This window comes from Lathamus discolor, chromosome 12 (assembly GCF_037157495.1).
Source record: "Lathamus discolor isolate bLatDis1 chromosome 12, bLatDis1.hap1, whole genome shotgun sequence".
Taxonomy (NCBI): domain Eukaryota; kingdom Metazoa; phylum Chordata; class Aves; order Psittaciformes; family Psittacidae; genus Lathamus; species Lathamus discolor.
The window spans coordinates 4,214,742-4,241,010 of NC_088895.1; the positions used below are offsets into that span (position 1 = coordinate 4,214,742).

Consider the following 26,269-nt stretch of genomic DNA (forward strand, 5'->3'; position numbering starts at 1 on the left):
GTCATTTGAGGAGGGGAGGGCAGGGAGAACCAAGCAGAAGCACAGTCTCAGCGTTCCAGGTTTGAGCAGGGTACAGAATACAACTTCACGCATAGTGGTTGGGCAGACAGCCCCAGGTAACCTCTGAACTCATTTTTGCACCATTTAGCGTGGCCTTAGGGAAATTTCAAAATCCCAACAGTAAAATTTCTAAGCTGTTCCCAGAGATGCAGCAGAAAACGAGCTCCAGAACTGTAACAGGTTTGTACACCCCTCTTCTAGTCTGTGTCCGGGCAGCTTCGCTGTGAACACGCTCTAGTCTATCACCTTCTTGCCAGTGTCCTTTTCCCTTCCTATGAGAAGGCTGATGTTAGTCAGTTATTGACTCTTTGCTCTGGTAACTGTCCAGAGGAAGGGCAGGTACAGGCTCACTGCAGGACTGAGCCTAGTTTGTTGCAGAGGTCAGTGGAATGTAAGACAAGAAGGCATGTACAGAGCTGACAGGGAGCCCACGGTCCCACCTGGCCTCCTCAAGCCAAAGGACCCAACGCAGCCCCTGCAGTTTCATCCTGAAGCAGGGCAGATGCAGCTTTGGCCAGACAAGAAACAAAGACAGAGGTGCCCCTGCGCAGACGGCCCAGCAGCTGAGGTGGCAATCTCTGTAATCCCCGAGTGAGGCTGGGGTGGTTCCAGACAGCAGAGCTGTGGGACAAAGCTCTGCTGCCTCAGGAGCCATGGGATAACGCTTCTCCCCGTGCGGATGTGTTTGTAGTTAGAACAGTTATGCTTTGGTTAACCTCTGCAAAGCACCTCCATCTCTTACCTTGGTGCGTGTCGGAAGGTCACTGTGCAGCAGGACAATGCAGCCTAAAAGAAAGGCCAAGATTTTTCTGGTTAATTCTCAGGAATTAATCTTTATTAAACACGTGCCTATCGGCACTTCTAGAACGTTTTCCAGAAAGGTTTTTAAGTGCAGAAAATCACTCATAGGCATTTTCCTGGCAGGGACTAAAAAATGCCTCTGCAAAAGAGAGCAAGACCTTTCATGTTCATTCCAAAGGCAGGAAGGAGCTGCCTTGAAGCTGAAAGTACCCGAGGTGTGCAGTGCCGTGGGACAGGGGGAAAGGCTGGGAAGACAGAGCAGTAGCAGACTGGATCGGAAGGTGTTATTCCAGTGCTTGGAACCTTAGGGGAGGGGAGGAGGGAAATCCAGAAAAGTGTTTTTCTTTCTCTGAATGCCCTCCCCAGTGTTTCATTCCCCTGAAGGCTGAGGTGTGCAGCTGAGCGCTGATGCCTTTCTTTTGTCCCGGGCTGGCTGCAGCCCTGCTCCTAACGCTCGCTATGAGCGGAAAAAGCAGGTTTTTAATGAAAAGCTGTTTGCTTCCTGAAGAAGGGTCAGTTACCTGAGGACGAGCGCTGCGGCGCTCCGGGAAATGCGTCCAGCTCAGGGAAAGGTATGAAGCGGGGAAAAGCCATTATTATTATTAATGAAGTGACCCCATCCTCCCTGCCACCCTGTGCCCCCACCCTGCTACACCTCAGAGCCCCCCAAAGGGCTGTGCTCCTATTTTCTGTTCCTTTAGACGTTTCAGGTGCCTCAGAGGTCCCTTCCACCAGCTCCGAGCCCATCTGCCCGTGCCTGAGGACAGCGGAACGTGCCCACGAACAGCAGTCCACACGTGGCTGGACCCTGATTCCTGCTGTGCTAAACGGGCTCTTCCCAGAGCCGCTGACGGAGCAGGAAGGAGCACACATCTCACTGAAGCCGCCTTACCGGAGGTAACAAAACCAGACCCCAGCTCACTGTTGGGTCACGTTCACACTTAGAACACTCCTGGTTTCCTTCAGCTCCTGGTTACCAGCATCTGTCAAACTAAGACCAGCTCTGAGCTTTCAGGAGAGCTCCCCAAACCCCAAGTGCCAGAGTATTGTAAAGGAAAAAGGTTGTGGTTACCTGAGGGAAGGCCTTCGGTCTGCCACAGCAGAGCTGGAATGGCTGGGTTAAAAAACACAGTGAAAACCTCCACATTTGAGCAGGCTACAGGCACAAAGCAGCCAGCACACAAACTCCACCAGGCACACCAGTAAAGGACAGTTTGCTTTTTCTTTTTTTTTTCCTTTTTTTTGGTGTTTCGGGGCAGGGCGGGTACAGCACGACTGAAACAAAATGCAAATACAAAGAAATAGAAAATAGAAAAGATGTATTTACAAGTGATACATTACTAGGATCAGAAAGCACAAAGACGATTGCTGCTATAATACATGCACCGGGGCAGGAGGGAGCTACTAAAAACCTGCACGGGGTTGATGGTTGAAACAGAAAAATGGAAAAGCAAAAGAAAAGGAAAAAAAACCACCCCCCCTCCCCCCCAACAGGGCTGGGTTTGAAAGTTTCGCTTCCCTGGTTTGCTACATTGATCAAAATCAAATATCCCCTGAAGTCCATGAGTACAACCGGTACAAATACTACACTTGGTTTGGAACTGCAGGTTCAGTTGTAGGGATGGGGGGAACAGCAGCTCATTGGAGATCCATAGACAAGAAAGCCGGAGTAAACTGCTCTACATGCTAAAAATTACAGCAAGCCCCTGTCTGCTACATAGCATGATCTTAGCAGGTTTTCCTTTTTATTTATTCATATATATATCTATATGTGTGTATATATATATGTATAAAAATCGTGCCCTTTTTCACTGCAAACATGACATCTGGGTGGAAATGTAACTTGTTACAACAAATTTTTATATGTATACTGCAAGAAGTCACTCCATGTCTGTGGATTTAATAAGTAACCTCACACCACAGGAAATATTTAATAGATCAAAAAAAAACCCAGTATGGTGACAGAAGAGTTTCTGTCTCAGTTCTTTTCAAACCCAAAGTCCAGCAGGAAACTGGTCCCAATGTCCACGAGGGGTTCTCTGAAGAAGCTTCAGTTGCTTCACTGTGGTTTCTTTTAGTGTTCACAAGTTTTTGAACGACTTCAAGCCGTTTTCAGTTTCAAGTCTGACTCTTCCTCTCTCACAAAGGTAATAGTCTGGTACTAATCCATCCGAGTGAGGAAAAGAGGAAAGTGGCTGCAGTTGCACAAAGGGTCCCCAGGTCCACAGCTGCAGGGAGACACGGAGCCACACGGAGCTCCAGGATCTTTGCTTTTTTCTTTTCCTCTTAATACAAAGTCCTTCCATACAAGTCCCGTAAGTGGTACCTTCCCAAGCACCAGCCAGTCCAGCTTTAGGAGACTACAAAGCCACGAGTTAAAGTGAAAAGGACCAAGGCAGAAGTTCAGGCCACTTCCTATCTGTTCCATCATACTTCCAGGAAACGGGAGCTGCTGGACTTGGAGTGGAAAGGCTCAGACCACATGCGACGTAGATCACCCTGGGCAGGAAAACAGCACAAGAACCATGCCCTCAGAAACACTGCCGTCCACGGAGTATTTGTATTTTTAAATGCATATAATTGCAGGCATGTCTTAAAGCAGACCTGTCCTTCACCTGGTTTGCAAGTTACATCAAAGACAGGAAAAAATCAGCCCCCTTCCCTGTCAGGCCAGATTGTCTCATTTTGGTGCCAGGTCTACCCCAAATGGGTTTCTGATGGGAAGGAAATATTCATGCAGGTGGAAAATTCTGCCCTTTCTTGTGCTCTGCAGCGCATTTGCTGGGTTTCAGCAACTGCCCTGGGACAGGAAAGGCTCCATGTTAAAATTCCAGCTCTGAACAAGCAACTGGAAAGAGGTAAAGGAGGGTCTGCGCCTCTGATCTCTGCTGGCCCTTTGTGCGTGTGTTCGCTCATGACCAGCCAGGCAAGGACAAATTCACTTACTTAATTAACACAGCACTTCCTCCCTCACGGTACGGTCTGTAATTACTGCTACTTTATCTGCGTAAATCATCTGCTAGTTCAGGAACTTGTCTCTCAGTTCCTCAGGCCTCCAAAACAGGTTCACCCCAGCAGCAGTGGGACCCGAGCTCTGGGCCAGGGCTGTTAAGGACGCGCATCACCCTCATGAGAGCCGCTGCCACGTGCAAGAACACGGAACCCGTTTCCAGCTGCCCCCAGAGCTTCCTGCTGCAAGTGCATAATCCTGTCTTACCTTCAAATAGGCCATGGTGAGGAGCGGCAATAAAGTGAAAGGTACCAAATAGAGGAGGGCAGGCTGGGCTGCCCGGTGAATACGAGAAGCTACTGTTGCCGTTAATAGACCTGTAAAACAAAAAAGGGGCTGTGTTTTTATAGGTTACACATGGACGCTCTCACCAGTTCATCCACACGTGGCTCCCTTCCCACCACTTCCGCCTGTGGAAAAGTTACTTCCCTGTGCTTCATCTTCCCTGAAGACAACTGAAACAAACCGGACAGCCGGCTTACTCTGTTTCACCTTTAGCTTGTGTTGGGCCACTTGCTCCAGTTCTGAATCTCAAAGATTAAGCTAAGAATTAACTTGAACAAGATGCAACAAAAGGCAAAGGGGAGGAAGGTGAAGGCACCACGCTGCCTCGAGACCGGCAGTCTGAGGCCCCTCGCCTGAGAGGAAGGGCTGCATACACCAGGAATTATTTTCCTGGGTACTTGGCAAAATGCAGGGAGAAAGATGAGGTTGGGGGAGGAGGAAGGCTACTGGTAGGAAATAATCCTTCCTCTTCTTCCTTGGAAGGGCTGTAGGTCGGGATATGCACACACATGTCCTGACCATAGGGAAAAACCCATTTGATGTTAGGGAGGAGAGGGATGGCTACAGCAAATCACAGACAGAATTCCAGTTGTGATTATTTACAGTTTCTGCATGCACCAAACCATCACAGCATCATAAACATAGCAGTAAAACACAAAAATGCAGGATTTACCTGGATGTACCCCTGCACAGCAATCCATCTACAAACTCCTATCTTGTTCCCACAGCCCGGGTACGAGCTATGGCACCTTCTATGCTCGTAAAGCAAAGTATCAAAAATACACTGATAATCTCTTTCACTCTCTAAACAAAATCCAGCAAACCCCTTAGGGCTGTAGAAGGGTTTTCCTCCCAAAAGCACGCCAATCAAACTTAAGAGAGGAGGATTAAAAAAGAACACAGCCAAGTGTTCCCTCAAAGCCTCTTTACACTTGCTTTCATCATCTTTTAAACCTACTACAGTAACCCCACTTCCTGCTCACTAAGCAGCTACCCATATTAACCCAAGTACTCACCTACAAAATAGCCAATAAGTGTGCAGTGGAAGTAAGAGACCTTCTGCATACGGCCAGAGATGTTCCCTGGTCCTGGGGCACCACAGGAATCGCTGTTGGCTTGCTTCTTGTAGTTATCGTAACGCAGGACAAAGCAGAGCAGAAGACCTGGCATCACAATATCTCCGATCCCCAGCATGGAGAAGTGGCTGCCTGTGGAACTAGACAGCAACTGAAAGTGGGTTCATGCCCAGAACATGAGGGGATAAGCTCTAGACTCCTCCACATTGGTTCTAAGCTTCATCTTGCACATCCCTTCTTTCTACTGGCAAACTGCTGTGTAGTAGACACTAAATGCTGGCTACTGAAGATCTTTTCATCGGTGATGTTGCCACCACCTCAGCTCAGTTTTAATCATTCTGACAGTAATGACATGTTGCTCCAAACCAGTTTATTTCAACCACCAGTGCTTAAGCTGCTCTTAAGTCACGCAGTGAAACAGATCCGTCAACTCAGTATTTCATTCATCTCAAGCACTGCTGACCATTTTACCACACTGTACAGTACTGACACACGCTGCACCTTCATTCCTGTGCACGCAGATCACCTCTAATACAAGAGAATCAGTCATTTTATGGAATTCTGAGATCTTCAGCCTCATTCAGATAAAACACACAGAAAACTACACTCTCATGAGATTCCCACAAAAGGGCCAATTATTAAGTAGCTTAAGAACTAAAATTGCCTGTTTTTCATGAAAACAAAGCCAGATTAAGTTACCACAGAGTTGGCAAAAAGAATAATTTTGGTTTCCTCACTGCAAAGAATCAGCTCCTGATGTCTGTGATTTCAGCACCCAACATCTAAAGGAACAAATTTGCCAACATAACCTATGTGTAACTGCTGGTGCACTGGAGCCTACTTAACTGCCCATCGGGCCCAGGCACATCTGATTAAAAACCCCAGATAGCACAGAACCCCTGCGGAAGAGAGATGGGGAATGATCTCCCTCCAACACAAACCTACCCAGTAAAGCTGTCCCTGCTTAGAACAGGCTCTAACTCCCTTCCTAATCACTTGCAGTTACGCAGTGATCAGGACTATCCCAATGCTGCAACAAACCCTGGGTCTGTAGAACTCACACATACATCAAACGGTGCATCCTGTTCTGAACAGGCCACTTTTTAACCTAATGAGGATCGTGGCTGTGTGCTGTGAGTCAGCACATGAAGGTGTCCAGCCCTCACTATTCATTCTATACCTTTTTATCATGAAGAGGGAGTGACTGAACAGGGAACTAAACTGGTATTTTCCAATAGAATCGGCACTACTATGAAGTACAGGGAAGGAAAACTTTTCTTACATAATACAGTAAAAGAACTGCTGATTTTACCTTGGAAATACAAGTTTACCAGGCAGGGACAGACGGGGAACATCTCTACCCACATTTGGTCCCAGGTGAAGCTTCCGGGATAAAACATCCAGGGGATTATCAGCTGGTTGTGTGGCCACTTTCACCATCACGTTGCTGTTAAAGATGTAGGCAGAAAAAAAGACCTGCGGAGGAAGGAAATGGTCAGAAATTACACGCCACAATCACAGCCACTGAAGGTGTGTGTTGTTTTGCTTTGCTTGCTCAAGAAAAGAAAGGATATTGTCTAGATTTTCCATATACATACACTGTATATGTGATAATAAAAAGCATATGTATTTTAAAAGCTCGTAACTTTTTTTACACAATTAATCCTCAACAGTAACTGCAGTATACTTTCTGATACCAAGATACTGATCAATATCTTGAGAACCTTTGGCAAAGGATCTATCCGCACTACAAGCAGGTAGTCCAGGACTACAGAGGCAGGTAGCAGGATACTGATAATATGAGAAAGCCTGAAAGCAGAGAAGAGGTAAGTGCAGTCGGTGCTCCCTCAGACAGAGAATGATGCAACACTTGTTTCAGTCAGGCTCCCACTCTACAGCTCATTGCACTGGGAAACTGGCTGGCTACACGCAAGCACTTCCCTGGGTCAGTGCTTGGTATTAGGCAAAGGTAACACAAAACCCTTTCAGTATCACAAAATCTGTTCTGGCAGGTTTCTTGAGAAGTGCAGTGAGATTTTCTGCCAAGCTCCCTGGCTATGAATCAGCTGCGTTCCTGTTCCGTGGCTTTCCCTGCTGATCAGAAGTTGGCACGTTCACACTGTGCAAGTGTGGGTAAGGCTTTGTGTTCACTTGGAAATGCCCGTGCTGATCTTCAGCCAGGCTTTCACGAGTTGAGGTCCAGTTTATCCTTTTAAATAATCAACTGAATTGCCACAGTTGAAATCTTCTCATCATGGGCCTGCTTTTGTCGATAATTAGTGAGGAAATCATTCTGTATCCTGCTGCAGACATGAACGTCTCGGAACGGAGCAAAGAAGCTGATCTTCTGGCTTTGCCAGACTCCATCAACTCCATACTAGTACAGTTCACGTACAAGTGGCCCACAGCCAACTACAGATCCAAAGGATAAAAACAGTTTTAGCAAAACCAAACAAAACACTTACCCAAAAGACATCATAAATTAGTAACCCAGAGAGTAGCAAGCAGGAAACCTTCAGGCTGGGCAGCCGAACAAAGGCTATCATTGCAACACACAGGCCCATAGCCAGAGCTACAAATGCAAGCACAGAATTAGTTCATTAAAAAAGGGCAAAACAAACCAAACATCCCCAAGCCAATACCTCCCCCACCAAACATCCCCCGAAGCAGCCTTTGTGGCACCTGTGCAGCTCTGCATGCACAAGGGGACTGTCTGCTGCTGCCAGATAGTGAAACTCAGAGTTAACAACAGCCAAAATACACTCAGGAGCCAAGTGTGAGCCTGCCCCCACGGAAGGGGGAATCCCTCTGCAGGCACAGCTGCCCACGCCACTCACCTTCTGCTACCCACCACTAGGAAAAGTTGTCATGCCTTGTGTCCTAGAGACTCCATCACTGGCTACCCAGTTAAAAACACAAGCAACAAAGCAACTTGGAGCTCCCTGTGCCCCACACACAAACATCTACTTTTACACTATTCACAGGTTTTCTAGCAAATGCATACAACAAATAAAATCCTTGATAAATAAAACCTTAATCCAGAAACAGCCTGGCTACATGACATGTTAAAACATGGTGTGACGGGTACATGACATGTTAGAACATGGTGTGACAAAGTGCACTCAAACCAGTCATAATCCTAGAGTCGTCACTTGGGTTGGGAAGAACCTTAAATATCACCATCCTCACAGGTAAGAGCTTCACCCTAATACTTAATCTAAATCTCCCTCTTACAGTTTAAAGCCATTCCCCCCTTGTCCTATCACTACATGCCCTTGTAAGAAGTCCCTCTCCAGCTTTCTTGCTGGCCCCTTTAGGAAACTGCCTGAAGGTCTCCCCAGTCTTCTCCAGGCTGCCCCAGCCCAGCTCTCTCAGCCTGGCTCCAGAGCAGAGCTGCTCCAGCCCTCGCAGCATCTCTGTGGCCTCCTCTGCTTGGGCAAGATTGTGGGAGGCTGCCCAAGACCAGCTATGAAGTATCACTGTTTGGATAGGCAGGGCTTTCCCCATACCAAAAATCCACGTGGAAGCCTGCCTACCAATGGGGAAAAAATACGGGCAAGTCTTTTCCTAACCCCTCTCCCAAAGTGAGTTTTCAGCCAGATCAACAAGCTCAACGGCTCAACGGCTTGCCACAGCTCATGTTAGTTCTGTTCCAAGAGGAATTCTGTCAGGGCAGAAAACTGATATGACACTAAAAAAACAAAGGTAATCCCAGCCTTCACATTTGCGTGATTCCCTCCTGCTTTAGGCCTGGCCTGAGCTACCAACGGTACCCAACTGACATTCAAATGTACTTCAACTGGACACAAGTAAATCCCTGAAGAGATACTTGAAGTAAATCCATCTATGGTATCAGGACATTCACAAGGAATAATGGAGCCCTGTCTGGACCCCAGCACACCTAAGTATACGGACATCTGTAAATAATTGCCTAATGTATGTAAATGTATTTTCATTGTGTACACTATGTCAATATTTGTCTAACATCACACAATCATGAACAGTCACAAACCCATTCTAACCAACTGAAACCAGTGAGTCCAGGGAAGATGGATCATTTCCTACGTGCCTGACGGTGCGACAGTGTGACCAGATTTGCCAAGATTTACAAGTTGACCTTTGGCCTCTGGTGCTGTAATGATGCACTGGGAAACTACCTCACACCTGCGTTTCACGTGCACGGTATGCAGCTCTTCCACCAAACCGCTACCGAAACACATCCCTGTGGATTCAGGTGCCACCGCAGGCCTGCCAGTGTGGCTGCTCGCAGTGCCCAGGGACTGCAGCCCAGCACTCTCTGCCAAACCCACCTTATCTTCTGGGAGCCGATAAGCTCAGCACAACATGGAGCGTCACGGCTGCCAGTCTGAGCACAGTAATGGGATTACCCTGATAAAAGCGTGCCTTAAATCGTGCTGCACGGCTGCAACTTGCTATAAAATGTAAGCAAATTATTGAGCTTTAAAGAATTTGACACAGCAAAGCAGCGAGAAGAAGAACTGCACTCAGTCATTCAATACAGCCTTCAGTCACTGACTGCCTCTGGCAGAGGAGCAAATACAAGGGAACAGCCTGTCTTAAATCAAAGAGGTTTCTCCAAAGCCTATGTTAATAATAGCCCAAACAAGCCTATATTTAGGAGAGGATTTCCAGGTTATAATTAACTAGAAGTGGAAATATTTTAACCAGCATGAGTTTTATCTGTTGTCCACACAATTGATTTCTCCATTACTGGCAGGAACACGGGCACACAAGCAAGGCACTTCCATCAAACCAAGCAATGACTGGGCGGAAGAGGAGGCAGTGAAAGACACACACTCATAACTGTGCAGTTCTGCAACTGCCTGAAGAAATATTGGCAAATTTAAAAACAGAAGGGAGGAAAGGATGCCTGACAGCAAACACGAGTGAACCAGGCCACAGCGCAGGCAAACCTCCGACAGGCTTCTCAAACGGAAGCCAGCTTCCTTCTGCAATGAGAAACCCCAGAAATCGGGTAGGAAACAAAGTCATCCGTACCCAAGCTCACGGATGGTGCTGACACGCTGGCTAAGGCAGATCTACACTAAACACGTTATGCAAGTCATGAAGAAAGAAAAAGAGAAAGAGAAGCAGGGGGGGAGAGAAAGGAAAAGAGATGAGGAGTGAAAAGGGAGAAAGAAGGTGGGGAGAGAGGGAGAAGGAGAGAAAAAGGGAGAGGGGAGAAAGAAAGGAAGAAGCAAGGAGAGTGTGTGTGTGTGGTGAGGGGGTGTAAGATGGCCACACAAATGGCTCTGGGTAGAATGTCCTGGGCATTGGGATAATGAAGCTGAGCAAGCAAGAACTGAAAGAGTTAACCCTCAGCCAACGAACAAATGAACTTCAGGGTCCCTGCAAGCAGGCTCCTTGCAGAATAAGGATGCTGTGAGGGTTAAGAATATTCTCACACTCGTGCTCAGACCCTCTGGATACAGGGCAGTTTTCAGCTTTGCTGCACTACAGAACAGATGAAACCACCAGGACGCTGGTTTACAAAGCACTGTGCAGGCTACCAAGGACTAAGCTGCCCCCACAGGCCACCGGCTGACCTGTGATAAAAGAGGTGCTGAAGTTCTGATCTAATCATGTTCCTCTAAAACTCTGAGTGTATTGTAAAGGGTGGGAATAAGAACACATGTCAGGAAGCAGCCTCTGCCCAATGGCCGCAGCAGTGAAGGCCTGCAGCAGTTCCCAGGGTGTCCATGACTGTTGAGTTCACTCTGTAGCACGCACTGTGCACATCTGCAACATTCCCACTGTACATCTCTAGCTGTGCCCTCTATTCAGGAAACCTGTTAACCAGGGGACAGGGACGACCCTTGATGACTGTCATCAATCTGCTCTGAGACACAGGCACTTCAAGACCTATAGGTGTGCATCATCGCATGCCAGAACAACCCCCTGGAGACAGTATCTGCTCATTCCATCCTGTACAATACCCCTAGCTTCAGAAACAGTTCAACCAACTACTGCACACTGGAGGGAACTGCAGTGTTTGAGCACTGAAGACAGTCCTGGCAGTCACCGCCACACCTCGATTCTGTAAGGACTAGAAATCACCATGAAATACTTCCCCTCCTTGCTTCTCAGCTCTAAAGTACAAATATTCTCATAGGGAGATAATGAGCTGCACACCAGCAAACCAGACACAAAACTTGAGGTGCGCTGTTAAGAGGAAATGCCTGCCCTGCTTCCCCTCCAGCCACTGCCCCAGGGGACGTGAGGCCTGTTCACAACATCTGGTTCATTCTGAGCCAGCCGATCATCCCCACACAGCCCCAACTGCAGCACACCCTGCACACAGCGTCGAGCAGCACTCACTGCCCATGTTGCCCTCCAAACAAGATGAGCTGGGGTATCAAGGCTGCAGTTACAGAGAAGCAAAGGGTAAAGGCAGAGATGATATAGTCCCATTTGCAGCAGTACAGTATCAGGAGTAAAACTGCAGAGTCTGTTTCCTTGGTGAAAGCAAATAAATGCTGCTCCCTGTTCAGTGTCATTGACAAACATTGATATAGTTGGATTTGAACAAATGACATGAGGCTTACCTATACAGTTCAACTCCCTTCATATAAGCTACGTAAAATGCACCAAAGCCAGACAGTATCACCAGAGTTCAGTAAACCCTAACCAACCACACAGAGGTGTAAACCCTAGAAACCACTCAGCAGCAGCAGCAGCTCAGTGCTATGCAGACTGATTACCTCCAAGCCCACTATTTCAGACTGAAGCGCTCACAAAAATAGCTGTTTTTAAGGAAACACTTCTGTTGGTACCTCAGTGTAGACAAATCTTTTCAGACTTTGCCAAAATCCATGCCTGACACGGAGTTTTGTAGCTCCTACAGATCCAGAAGCCCTCCCGATTCCGTGGTGAGCTACTCTGCTTCGCACAAACCAAACTTGACCTGCAATTCTGCATTTAGTCTCTGGGTACTGTGAAATGCATTCCCTCGAGTGCAGCAGCTGGAACTTTCAGAGCAGCAAAAAGCACAAATGAAACAACGCTCTCAAACAAAAGAAATATTCGAGGTGCCGTGAGAGGTCTCAGTGCTAAGGACTTGCTGCTGCTGCTGCCTCATTCAGGAGGAGCTGGAGAGCCGATGGCATGTACGCTTTCTATTGCAACAAACAATTTCAAGGGCAGGTAATGTTGTCCCAGCTATTTTTCCTCAAGCAATCACAACCACAGGGTGCCATTTCATGAGATGTCCTATGCCAATTGAGGTGCCCGACACTGCTGAGAAGCGGAGGTCCTGCTCCTGGCTTCCCCATCATCCCTTTGCAATCATATCCACTTCATTCTCTTAGATCCTGTCATGCTGCCACTTACCTTTAGCCAAATTTAGCACATACCTGACTGCACAATAATCCAATTCATCTTACTGCAGCAGCAGCAAAATAGCCTGGCAAAAAAAGAGTACGCTGCCATTCTAGTGAGCTGAATCAGTTTACCATGTGATTAAGTGAGTGCCAGAGCTAGCACAAGAGCTCCGGGAGGCAGGAGGGGAGGAGGAAAGCTCCTTTTCGGCACAGTAAGCTGTGAATTCAGTTCACCCAGCATGGCAAAGAACAAATCACACCTTCAAGCCAACTGGATGCCTGCCAGCTTCACCCACCTCCCCATCCGTGGCAAGCATCAAAGAGATCAAAGACAAGCAGCTACTGTGAACTGTCTCACAACAAATTATTTGATCATCTGAACCAAGCAAGAAGAAGATGCACAGCAAAAATTAACCCGATTGTAAGGATGGAGTTGTGACTCAAACACCACTGCCTCCACACACCTTTAACTAGAACTGGCCGCTCACCCGCACCACACAGGTGTGCAATATCTCTCATGAGTGTCCTGGCACTTCCTCGGAAGCTTTCACAAACCAGAAAAACAGGTGTCCAAACACCACCCGGCATCTTCCTGACAGCGGCTGCTCTCAGGGAGTCTACCACACAACAGCACAGCTCAGCAAGCTCACAAACGTGCACATTTCAGCAGTCATCGCCAGGGGATGGGATGTGTCAGAACAGGCACAAGCCAGCCCTGAAATCCCCTGCTTCACGTACTCACCATCCATAAGGAGCCAGTGGCCAGTCAGGACCCAGATAAGGACAAGCATCACAGACAGAGAAAATGAGAGCAGCTCAGCAGCAGTGAAACGCCCGCAGCAGCCAAAGGAAATCCTAGGAACAACACAAACATTAGCTAGAAGATTTGATGTTTCCATTTAAAGCACAGCAAATGGACCCTGCTGGAACAAGGCTCAACTGCTGCTGAAAGATGCCAAGAACAACTGAAGGGAAGTTCCTCTGCCACAAATAGGTACCAAAACAGCAACAAAATAAGAGCTTTCCTCACGTTCAACTACTGTGTAAAGCCTGAACTACAGAGAAGGAAAACCCCCCTGTAAATCTTGGCACCTCTCTTGAAATGGTTACCATGAATGCTATTTCCTGGTGCCATCTAAGATAGTGCCTTCTGCAATATGACCTCCAGCCACAAGGTTAAAAAAAGAAATGGGTTTCAAAACATGACATTAACAGCTGTAATTTCTGGTGTAACTCCAGCCTCTGAAAGACCCAGCATTAAAATCCATGGCCCAATGTTAATAAGCATTAAAATCCAATACCAAACCCCAAACTGGAATCTCAGACAAAATGAGCCAAACTTCTTCAAAGCCACTGTTGGGAAATCACATCCCCTGCGATGGGAGCTCATTTCCCAGGCTGGCAAGCATGGGGGACTTGCACAAATTGTGCTTCCGAGTTTCAAAGTGGAAACATGGTGCTCACACAAGAAGTATGCACAAACAGCAGCCCCGAAGGCCTGAGGTCAGTGCTCGGAACCAAAGACTGCTCAAGAATTCTCATTAAAAGAAAGAAATACAACAAACAAAAAGAGGAGCAAAAGGTTTTTGAATTCCTTACTTGTTTTGAGGTGAACAAGGCCGTGTTAAGTACTGGCACATCGGGAGCAGAAGGAAAGCAAAAGCTATTGTTGCAAGGACTGAAAAAAGAAGACAAGGTAATATTAGTGCATTCAGACCTAATTTCCACAGTACACAAACAAGCTTCTCCAATCTCAAAAAGCTCTTGCAACAATGCCCTATTATCATATGCTGCAGTATTATCAAAGCAAGAGCGGCTCCAAGGTTCTCTGCAGAACTTCTATTGTTAGTAGGCTTTCAAACTTTGGTCAAAATAAAAGCTCTCAAAGGAATGCAGTGGCCAATCCAAGCCTTACAAAACTAAAATGAAATCTTGCAGCTATTCATGATCAGCTGAGCACAGAAAACAGCTCTCAAATATTCTGAGTCAAAAAACCCAACTGAGTGCAAACTGGCTGCGAGGTTCTTGTATAATTGTTCAATATAGCACACAGAGTCTGCAGAACTCATGCGGGTTTTCTACTTTCTAACTCATTTCCCCCCCCATCTCACTCTGCCCCTTTCTTCATTACTGAAACAAGCAGAACTTCTAATAAATCACAGCCAGTAGCTGGACACTTCACTTTTATAAATACAAAGCGCTGTACGTTTCTGAAAGCCAGGCAAACCAAACCTGAACGCATCCAGAGTGTTCCCAGAAACATTGTCGTTTTAAGGAGCATACTTGTCTCATCCACGCCCGTGTGAAAACCTTCAGTAACTGCTGGTTTTTACAATCATTTTTCCTTCCAGTTCTTTTAAATATCCTAGCACTGGATTTGCACTAAGGACTGCCTAAAAGGCTGCAGAGTGAGGGCCAGGAGACACAGACAAGGCAGCAGCACTGTCCAAAACTGCTGCAGCAAGAACTGATGGAAATGAAAAGAGTTGCTCAGCATGCTACAGATCAAATCTGTGCTGCCCTCTACTCACTCCTTACACTGGGGAGGCTGCTGCTGGGTTTGAAAAGGCATTTTTTGTTTTCCTCTTGTCAAATGAAGAGGATGGGAAGGAATCAAACACTCTCTTTAGTGCACAGCCTCAGCCAACTGGAGAAAAGAAAGTGGGGGTGCTCAAACCACACATTTCCACCCCTCGATTCTGCCCCTTCTGAAGGGAGAAAGATTAAAATAAACGAAGAAATACATTCATTTACAAAGAAAGTTGTAAAAAGCATCTGCAGGCAAAGAGCACGGTGCCAGCCCCAGTCCTCAGTATTTCTGAGGGGAGGAAACAAGGCAGAATAGGTGGGGAAGGAATGAACAGTCTGAGCATGGCAGCTCCACGCATGCTGAACTAGGAACCTTTCCAGAGGCACCTGACGAAGATCACTACCCAGCAAGGCCTGCGCCCTGCTGCCCAGGTCCTTGTGCCTTGCTGCCCTGCTCCCTGTGCCACCACGCTGGGAATGACCCTTCCTCAGCCCAGAAAAACCCTTTTTGCCCTTGGAATCTCTCCCTTCCCTCCCCTCCAGCTCCTCTCAGCAGGGAACCCTGCATCTCCTGTCCTGGTATCCCCAACCGCTGCCACCCCTAAGCTGGGCTCATTCAGAGTATAAGAATTAAAACGTAATCACACTAATACAAAGTGCCCGTGAGTACCCACTCTCAAGTCTCATTCCTGCCTGTCCAGGCTTCCCATCGTAAGTTTCTCTTCCCTCCCGTCTCAACACCTATTATTCAATGGGCAATCCTTTGGCTTAGTTCCTGCCTGTAGGCAACACGCCAACTCTTCAGCTCTGCCCCCTGCTCAGCAGCTGGTCCGAGCTCTGAGCTGTCTGCTGTGCCTGCCCTTACTCCTGACTCTTCCTGAGAGACAAATCCTTGTGGGATGAAGGTTTAAGAACCTAACAGCAGCTATAACGTAGAATTTCCCCACATCATCCTCTGCAATCTACAAAAGGAGGATGTAAAAAAACCTGAGCTTCAGGGGACAGAGGGATTGAGTCCCACAGCTCCCATATCCTCAGCTCCAGCAGGGTCTGCGTCCTGCTGTGTAACCTCTAAGGAGGCTTTGATTTCAGTCTGGGGCCTAAGTCCCCTGAGCTTAACGACACCCTCTGATGCAAGGCCAAGGAAAAGCACAAGAGCATGGTAAACCCAGGTTAAAGAATAAAGACACTCAAGTGAACTGGTCCAAACAGACTCAACCCTCTTAAAGCTGAAACAAGCCCCAACCGACACAAGATCATATGATTACACAGCACAAATGCCACAAATAAAGTTATAAATGTCAAGGTCATTCTGGAAATAAATGGACCAATAAACATGACAAATCAAAATTGGTCTTTTGTCATTAATCTTCCCTTATATTTTATATATTTGTGTGTGTATATTCCCCTAGTATCTAGCATATAGTAGTCTTTATCTGAAGTAATAATTTAGTTTTAATGGGAAAGAACACGTATGTCTTAGGTCAAAGTTATAAAAGCACTGTTCAGCAGACCTCTCCAGCACTGTGCTTCCAGAACTGGAAAGGAGCCTTCAGACTCATGTCAAGAGCAGAGATTTAGATTTCACCCACCAACATCAGCTGGATCAAGAGGCTGAAGAGGATGCATAGCTGGGGAGTTAAAGCACGAGGCAAAGCCTGCACTGCATATACATGAAGCAGGAGAGGATGAGAGGTATTTAGGGGGTTACAAATCTTCACAGACTCAGTATGAGGACTGAGGAGTACAACTTTTAAAAGCTGCTGCACATTTGGAGCAGTGGCAAGAATCCTGCTGCCCGGAGCAGCAGCTTTAAGAACTGCAAAAAAGATTAAAAGGCAAATTTATTTATTTGTTTTTTTAAAAAATCTAAGTCCTGGCATTGACTTAAATGACAAAATGTAAATAATAATAACCAGGACCAGTGGGCCTGCAATTTACTTGCAGACAGCAGCTTCATTTTTGTTCTGAATTCAAGCAGTGCAGAATTATAATACTCAAAGGACTAGCAAGACCAGAAGTACAAAGAAAAACTGTATCAAAGCAAACCCCAAAATTAAACTAGGAAAAGAAGTCTCTGGATGGGATCTCCAGAGTTATGCTGTGATCACGTAAATTACCTGAATTACAGAACAGCATGTACAGTTCTAAGCACTGATTTCTAACTTCTAACTACAGTTCTAAGCACAAGTGAACTTTACATAAAATAACACATCCAGCATCTTTCAGAACTCCGGCAATTTACAGTTCAGGAGGCTTAGCAAACCTCCAAGATGGAAAATACTTCTCAAATACTACTTGTCACTTTATTAATAGCCACAGAGACAAGAAACTACAACTGTGAAACTCAATTTTTTTCATGTCGCGTGTCACGTATTACAACCCTGATCAACAATATTTAACTAAATCAGTGCTTTCTGTTCTATTCCAATTCTTATAAAGAGAAGAAAACTTAAGTCACCTGCTGTGCATATTGTAAAGACAACTTGAACTGAATCAAAGAAGAAGAACATAACTAGGAGAGACACAGACGCTCCGATCGGCAGGAACAACGCCTGGGTAGAATCAATGGTTTGAATACCTGCAGAAGAAAAGAGAGTGACATTTAACTTGGCTGTTCCTTAACCACACACACTGACAGCCTGCCCTCACCACCACACCTGGGGACCCTGACGGTATATTCCATTTCAGCACTGCTGCAATAGAGACGTTCACTCTGAGATCCTTGTGCACTGCCATAACTGAGCCCACCAGCCTGTGCAGAAACACTCCAGCTACGCCACACGGTCATGAATGCTGGGTGCACAGCAACAGCTCTGCTTGGCAGGACTGAAAGAAAACGTATGAGTTTTCTCTTGTTACTCATTCTGTCTCTGGTGCAAGTTACAAAAATTAACATTATTTAGGGATTAGGATTAATAAATCAATTATACGCTTGCTTCATTTTATACTGAGCAATATAAACACGTTGAACAGGGCACATGAAAGTTTTGCTTAACCTCTCAGCACAAGGTAAAGAGCCTGACCAACAGCAGAGCTGCAGACAGGGTAAGACTGACCCAGCTCAAGCAAAGGGTGCCTCAGCTTCATATTCCACTTGGGTGAAGGCCACCATGCACTTATATTGCATCACTGATTGCAATCACCAGATAACATCAACCCTAACAATGAAGGGCAGTTTTCAAAGAACACCCAAGTCATTTACCTGGTTTTGAAGCTACCAGCTCAGTTCACCATGTGCTGCCATTGCTCTGTATGCTATAACATGTGAGCATGATCTTTTTTATTTTGGTTTACAGCTGGAAGCAATTGTAAACAGTGCAGAGACACTGAAGTGTTTTATTGTGACTACTTCCCCCTCCTCAACCATGCAGTGTGACTACGAGGGAGATTAACTAGGGCACAGGAAAATTTGTACCATCTTTTACCATGAGGTTTTAGAATTAACAAAATTGAGAAGATCAGGCTTTGAAAAGCCCACCCATTCCTGCAAATTCTTACAGTTAACCAGCCTCTGTAGCTGTATTCACCTTTGATCATGAGTGAGGGGAAGAAGCCATAAGTAGTAACCCAGTTAAAAATGTAAGGCACACTTATACTCGTAGAGCATTAAAAGAACAGGTTACATATGAAGTAGACACTTGATGAGAAGCATCCAAAATGTCTCTAATGAAAACTTAATGCAAGACTGAGACCAAGATGAGATCCAAACCCCGCTGAACATCACTGGGCTATTCCAAAATAATCAGACGCTGCTGCATGAAGCAGGGTTTTACCAGTCCTAGGATTTTAAGGATAAGCTTTTAGGTTATCAAGCGGAATGTCTATGCATGTGTTATGCACACACATATACGGACATGCACATACACGTAAACATGCACGCACATTGTTCCCGTGTGTCAGAATGTGTCCAGTTTGGTTTTCTGTGGAAGAGTGGCAAGTTGTCTAAATAATGGGTTGCCTACACAATTCATACCTAACAACCTATCTGTGCCCAAAAACCTCAAACACGCAAAATACACTCACTACAACTCAGTATCTTGACCATTTTCATAAAGGAAAACCTAAACAATGAGCACAGAGCCCTGACACAGGCACTCTCAGTCCTACACATAAAGAGCACAGTAAATTTGAAAACTAAAAAGCAGAACTCAGTCACTTGGGGTTTCAATGTTACTGAGGTCTGGTACAAAAGGGTAAATCAAGTACAATATAGATAGTCCAGCGATGACAGTGCAAAATTCCTGTGTTCTAATCTGTGATTCAGATCTAGCTCCTCCTGCTTTGAGAACAGTGTTTATTCACATGCCCTTCAACTTCCCAAGGGAAAAAACAAACAAAACAAAACCCCAGCAGTGACATACTACAAACCACCTTGGCATATGGGAATTAGTGCCTGCAGTGTTAAATGTCAAAGTGCTTCATTTCATTTCTGATCATTTTGACAGCTAATCCCTTTAATGTGCTTATTCCCCAGCTCCAGCCTGTCTTCTCTTACTACCCAGATGCCAAAAGCCTCAAGTGTTCATCGCTGAATCACCAAGCACAGCAACTTCTGCTCTGTGTTGCCAAGAGAAGCTGTGCTCCAGCAACTATGTAAATTCCAAAAGCCTATATTAAAGAAAAAAGCCCCCCCAAAAAGCAACATATGTAATTTAATTTATAAAGTTGTATTTCTTACTTTAAACAAAGCAACCTTAGCATTCAGGGTTTCATGCACAGGGCTGCCCACATATCTCACTCCTGTCTTCTAAACTTGCAGAAATCTTTGTAGAGCCTAAATTCATATGGCCAAGATACAGCCATATAAATTGCTCTAAGTTAAACTCAGGTGTGAATTTACAGCACATTGTGTGCATTGCATTCCACTGCAACTGTTCACATACACATTTTTACCTGCAAAACCGGGCATCTCAAATGGCCAAGCTGCCTGGAAGGTATTTATAGATTAGAGGGGACAATCACCACATAGCAGTGGACATATTAAACCCCATTCTGAACAGACTGGGCTGTTGTCCATTATAAATGAGTTGCCATGTGAACTCTACACTTTAATTTCTTTATTGACAAAGATGAATCATCCTTATGGACTTGTTAGCATAGGATGAGATCTCTCATTGCCTACGGAGAGGCTAATATGTCATCATGAGACACTCCAGCCAAGAAGAAACGACATTCCCTTCTCAACTGTGTGGTGGAGGTTTTTTTGAAGTAAAGTCATTTCCATTTCCAGTAAAACCTGACCAATTGTGCAGAATGCAACTTTTATGCGTTATGGAAATGTTACGCTGATGTTTTAAATCCATGGGCATGATCCACGCAGCAGTATTAGTGCATGGCAAGATGACAAGTGCTCAGACAAAACAGCTCTATTCCATCAGGTGAATCTACAACACACAGCTGAAACACATGGACAGATGAGGCAAAAGAGAATGAAACATACTGAAGTGCAGAAGAAAGATAAGGAGTAAAGCTAACCCTTACTGTTATTGGTACTGTTGCCATTAAAAGACCCAGCTGTGCTGCTATTGTCCTTCTCTTTGTCTTGATTCTCAAAGTCCATGTTAAGAGACCTGCAGGAAACAAAGCAAACTTAACAGACAAGTTTTGAACACATCAGCTACTGTCTCCTTCCCATTCTACCACAGCACGCTGAAAAAACCCTTTAACGCTGGTTACTAGAAAAACCACCATATATAGTGGGAAAATCAAAGAATAAATAAAATACATAAAATAAATGCTTACAGTTACAGATAAGGCACCAAGTTACACAGGTTCCAGCAGTGAGACCAGTCACCACAGGGTCTGAGCTGGTAAGTGTTAACAACAAACTGTAACAAAGATACTGATCTGTGTTACTGGGAAGTGTTGAAAGTGATGTAAATGCAATAAATGGTTCAATACTCTGATGAATTTTAACTCTTTCCAAGTTCTTATTTTAATTCTTTCATTCAAATTCAACTATTAGGTTTCATTTTTAAAACAAGATTATTTCCTTCCCCTAAATGTTGTCATAAATGATGACCAAAACTAATTGTCTGCCGAATATGAGTTCTTACTTCATCGAACAAATTTCAGCAAAGCCTGGGAAGTAACCAGATACACATTTTACATACACATAGAACAGATGACTAGAGGGAACTCCGAGTAAATAATACAAATTAATACAGTTTAATTAATCCACAGGAACTCAGCTCAGTTGTGATTGATCCATCTTTCCATTTGTATACATGGGCACTTTAAAAGTTCCAAAATAACAGATTATTCTACCCCCTTTGCCACAGTCTTTCACTTATATGCCAGAATTGGTTGGATTAGATTTAGAAGTTGCACCATGAATTTCACTTAAGGTCTGTCTTGGCCAACCAGTATTTCTATCATTACATTCTGTGTTGTTTTCAGTAAAAATACTAGCAACAAAGTTTACCATGACAGTCCCTCATTCTGATACATGCATGTTACCCATGATTTAGCTCCATATTTATGTATTACAATAATCTACAGAGAGCCACCAGAGGCATTGTATGGCTCTCACTATACAGCTCCTGTCTTAAATCTCCAGCAGTATCCAAGTACTTCAGAGTAACTTTGAGGTCAACAGGCATTAAACTCCTTTTCAAATTTAGCTGTAACTGCACTACGCAAGGTTAACAAATTCTATTTGATTTATCAGACAAGTAAAAAATATGCCACACTTTTCTATACAATTCAGCAGGTATGAAAGTTATTTCATTTTACTGTGTATGTTAACTATGCAATGCACAGGCGAGCAATTCTGTCCTGCAGTCATACACGCTGAAATCAAGCACCCATAGGTCCACAGCAGCAAGATCAGTGTGGGGTATTAAAGAAAGAGAGGTTCAGCAGTTTTACTGTATGAAACAAAAATGAGAAAAAGGCTCTTCCAATACAAACCTGGTTTGTTTCTTCCGTTTCTGTTATGCAAGTGGTATGAAATTAAAGCAGCTTTTTGGCTCAGGCAAAATATGAGGAAGCTTCAACCTCAGACACACAGTACACAGATTATAGATTGTCAGCTAAAAAGCTGTCAAAAATACAAAGAGGAAACGGAAAACACTAAAATTCTATCAAATTAACCAGTTTTCTTAGCTTGTTCTTCTAAAGATCTCTCTGCTCTGCATTTTGTTTGGGATGCCTTTATCCTTCATTCATATTTCCTTTTTCCCTGTTAATGCGTTGTAGCCTCATAACTTTCCTCTCAAGCTATATAAAAATCAGGGAGGAGGTTGACAACCCTCCAGGACTTGATCCAAGATTCAGCCAAACAAGACAATTCTTTTCTCAGTGCAGCATTTCATTCCTCTCTGTGTTAGTGCAGTTTAGCAAGAACGTCACACCATCGGTCTCCCCGTGGCACTGGGCAACTCGTAATTTAAGGGAGTGCTATCAGCAAAGAAAACTGGAAATAAACTACTAGATCTATTGCCTGTGAACAGCTTCAGCCCCTCTGCTTTCATTGCAACAGTGTCAGCAATTATTACCTCTAAACATCCCCACCTCAAAAGTAGGCATAAATTAGGGGATTATTTTCACTTAGCAACACAGCTGCTGATCCAAGACTTCAGAATAATTTCCAAGTGGTTTTTGATGCGGCTCTTCCCTCTGCTACAAATTATCACTAAAGTGATCACTAAACCATCTTCCAAGAAAACATCCTCCAAGAAAGTTAAAAATGAAACTGTAGAACAAGATCTACTCAAAACTACTGGGCTGTAAAGAAACTGCAAGCTGAAAAACACTTGCTGTTTTGTTCCAGTTTCTGCCGGCCTTCCAAAGGCAGCATTCAGCCAGCATCCCCCATCAGACAATAAACTACACGGTTGTTTTCTCCTGTGGGCCCTCACAGCTCAAGTTGGTAGGATTTCCAGCACAATGTTTCAAAGCAAGCAGGGCTCAGCCTCCCACAGGGAACCACTCAGTAGGGTTATACTGAGGCCAAAGGAATGAGTAAGCTGCTGGCACATTACTACCATGAAAGTTCAGATTCAACTATGGATCACCACCACTGCAGTAATGCTTCAGGGAAACCCCGCAAGAGAATATTCTTATGAAACAATGGAGGAAATATGAAAGCAAGAATGTATCTTTAGGGGTGCCTGCAGATGCAATATACTGAGAAGTTACTTTTTAATCTACTTCGGGAGGACAGTCACTGAACAGCTCCGGGACTATGAGAATTGTGGGTTGCCACAGAATTGCCAGACTTTGATTGCTCTAAATAAAAAGCTACAAACACAATCAGTCATTGACCCGAGACAAGCTAATTCAACCAACTCTCAGTGCATATTACAGAGAGAAAGCCTGAAATGTGTTGTGTGCTCTAACATGGCTACAGTCATCTGTAAAACGATTAAAGGACAAGTTCCAATACCAGATCTGGAGAGGGAATAAGAATAGGGGAAACAATAGCAGGAGGTGCACGTAGAAATGTCTTCACTGCCTTTATGGAGTAAGACTGCCTGAGTCCCATGTCCCTGGGAAGAATATCTCCCCTTCCACAGGCATTTTATGTGCACCCACTGTGTGCGCACATACAGACAACCATTGTTGTACCATTCGGTGAGAAGGGACTATCCAAACCCTGGTTCACCCTGCCAGCACTGTGGCTATAGATGGTTATGAACTCCATCCAAGCACAGCCTTTTTTTATTGTGAAATACATATCCCGATTTCCATAAATGTCAAGTCATAAAGGCAACCATAAGGACACCTTCTGAACTACTTCCTATTTACGCACGTACTTTAGGTACCCAGAGCCTAGAGACAGAAGACACCAATTTCATCCCATGCTGCTTGGTTTGGTTTAAAAGCAGATACTTGAACAGGTCGATCCTGGGTTAAATCTGGCTTTACATAAGCTGAGAGACCATGTCTGGGTATGTGACAGGATAGAAGATTCTGCTGTTACCTGCCTGCAAAGAAACCCCAACATTTAAATGACAGAGAAGCACTTGGATGAGAATAGGTGAATGTCTTGCAAGAACCCATAGGAAACAACCTGTTTCAAGCTAAGCTCACCTCTTTAAAACCCCAGAACTAACATATATACTTGCATGCTCCAGTTTACAGCTTGTAATGGTTTAAAGGATTATACTTGCTTCTTTGGCAGTCGATAATAAAATACATCAAGGACTGAGAAACATTCAGAAGGGTTTGAAGCTAAAACTCCTGACCCAGTGGAAATGTAGGAAATAAATGCTCACTCACCGAAAGCAAGAGAAGCAGAAACTCATTTAAACTGTTCTGCATTCTGGATGTCGACTTCCCCATGATCTATAAGGCATTCTTCTGAATATCTTGAGGGTTTGGGGTTTTTTGGTGTGTTTTGGGTTTGGACAAATGCTGCTTGTATACACAAGGGCAGTGGACAGCATTTCCTCTATTCCCCTGAAACGTCTTGCATTAGATTAGGTCCATCACACACATGGATTTTATCCTAATGACTCACCCACCCAATTCTTACTGATCCTATTACTGCACTTGAGTTTAAGTCACTTGCCATAGCAATACCACAATAACTCTATTTGCTGCTTTTCAGACTGAAAGTGAGAAACCAAGCCCACTTCATGCAACAGGAAAGTTAACTAAGAAGTGCTATTGTATTTTTGTCTTATGACAGCTCCATTTAAGATGAAACACTCAAATCTAGATGAGGGCACCATTGCTGTCATTTGAGAATGAGCACCCTGAGCCATAATATTCCTCTTTCTGGCAAGTCACTTTTCTAAGAAAATTAAGAAAATCCACCCACTTTGCCAGAAGTTTTTATTTTACTACTTTAGGAATTTACAAGACAAATATAATTTTGCCATTTACTACCACACCTGGTTTCTTACCACCACTGTACAATTTTCTGTAAAAAACCTGCTTTTGTCCTTGCTTGCTCACCAAACAGAACAGGAATTTGTCCAAGCCACCATCATAACTGCAGGTTCCAGCTCAGACATCTGCTAAGGAAACTACCTATAGGAAATTAAATGTAAAACTAAGGGACCCTCTCTTGGTCTGTAAGAGTTTGCATCTTGGGGTCTTGAGGATATGTGCAAAGGAAGTGGACTAGAACAGGACATTTCGTCCACTAGTTTGTATCCATCAGCATTCTACTACTTCATCCAGTGAGTCAGGCTGCTCTGAAGTTTGCAGTCCTTGTTGCATGAGCAATTTTAAATGTAAAACATTGCACAAGATGGTAAAAGAGCATGTGTATATAGGAATAGGATGGCAAATAGCAGGGAGAGATTTTTAAGAGCAAGGAGCTCTGAGAAGGGCAGGCAGTTTAAGCTCAAGCGCTCCCGCTGCATCATGTTTTCACAACTGAATTTTCATAAATGCTATGACTTCTTGCTATGTTCTTTTTACACAACTGCATAAATCCAAACAGTTGCAAATTGAATTAGTCCCTCAACTGACCCAAAATTTGATGAAAAATACCAAATGCATTCTTTTATTTCAATTTTATTTTCATCATTTGTAGATTCTGTTTTCCTATTTTATTTCATCAGCAGTGCTGTTACCTAATACTTTTTAAGACATCTTTTACCAAAAATTGGCTCTTTCATTATATGATCTTATTTGCTTATGATGGCAATTTAAAACCTCTCATCCTAACAGCTGCAGCTTACATCATATGTATGACCATGGCTATCATCTATTTCAGGAATACTCATAGCAGCTCAGAGACTTCACGCGAGTGTATGGACTTTTATCATAGACTTGTTAAATGAAGCAATGCTCTTCAAGAAACAGAAAGAAAAACACGCTGTACTTAAGTCTGAGAAAAATAATGCTTTCATGCTGTGATTAATTGTTGTTTTAATACGCCAGTACAGACTTCATTCCTTAGGGGCCACTACATTAAAACAAGCTCTAACACAAAATGCAAGTCTAAAGGGACAAGTGTGCTTTCTCTAAACTATAGTCAAGTCTCCTAAAACAGGGCTAATTTCATTTTTGAAGATTCAACTTTATCCTGCAGCAGTTCTCAGACACTTTACTGGAATACAGCGCTGGTGGTGTTTCCCACTTCTGTATTAAGCTGTTACTCACGCTCAAGTAAATAGCACTGGGACTTGGGAATCTTGTTGTACAAGATTTGTTTGCGATCATAAGGACATGCTGAATCAACCAACACTGAAATATTACATGTA

At 44.4% G+C, this 26,269-nt stretch overlaps 1 protein-coding gene across 2 annotated transcripts in view; it reads right to left on the minus strand.

Moving 5' to 3' along the window:
* Positions 1-2,163: 2,163 nt before the first annotated feature.
* The window catches only part of SPPL3 (signal peptide peptidase like 3), a 58,981-nt gene continuing 34,875 nt past the window's right edge, over positions 2,164-26,269 (minus strand). For both annotated transcript variants that reach the window (XM_065693024.1, XM_065693025.1), the window contains exons 3-11: positions 20,586-20,674; positions 17,563-17,682; positions 14,172-14,250; positions 13,315-13,427; positions 7,698-7,804; positions 6,545-6,708; positions 5,173-5,372; positions 4,079-4,188; positions 2,164-3,360 (exon numbers count right to left, since the gene is read on the minus strand). In XM_065693024.1, coding sequence (XP_065549096.1) covers positions 3,289-3,360; positions 4,079-4,188; positions 5,173-5,372; positions 6,545-6,708; positions 7,698-7,804; positions 13,315-13,427; positions 14,172-14,250; positions 17,563-17,682; positions 20,586-20,674 — 1,054 coding nt within the window. In that variant the 3' untranslated portion in view covers positions 2,164-3,288. The remainder of the gene's footprint in view (positions 3,361-4,078; positions 4,189-5,172; positions 5,373-6,544; positions 6,709-7,697; positions 7,805-13,314; positions 13,428-14,171; positions 14,251-17,562; positions 17,683-20,585; positions 20,675-26,269) is intronic.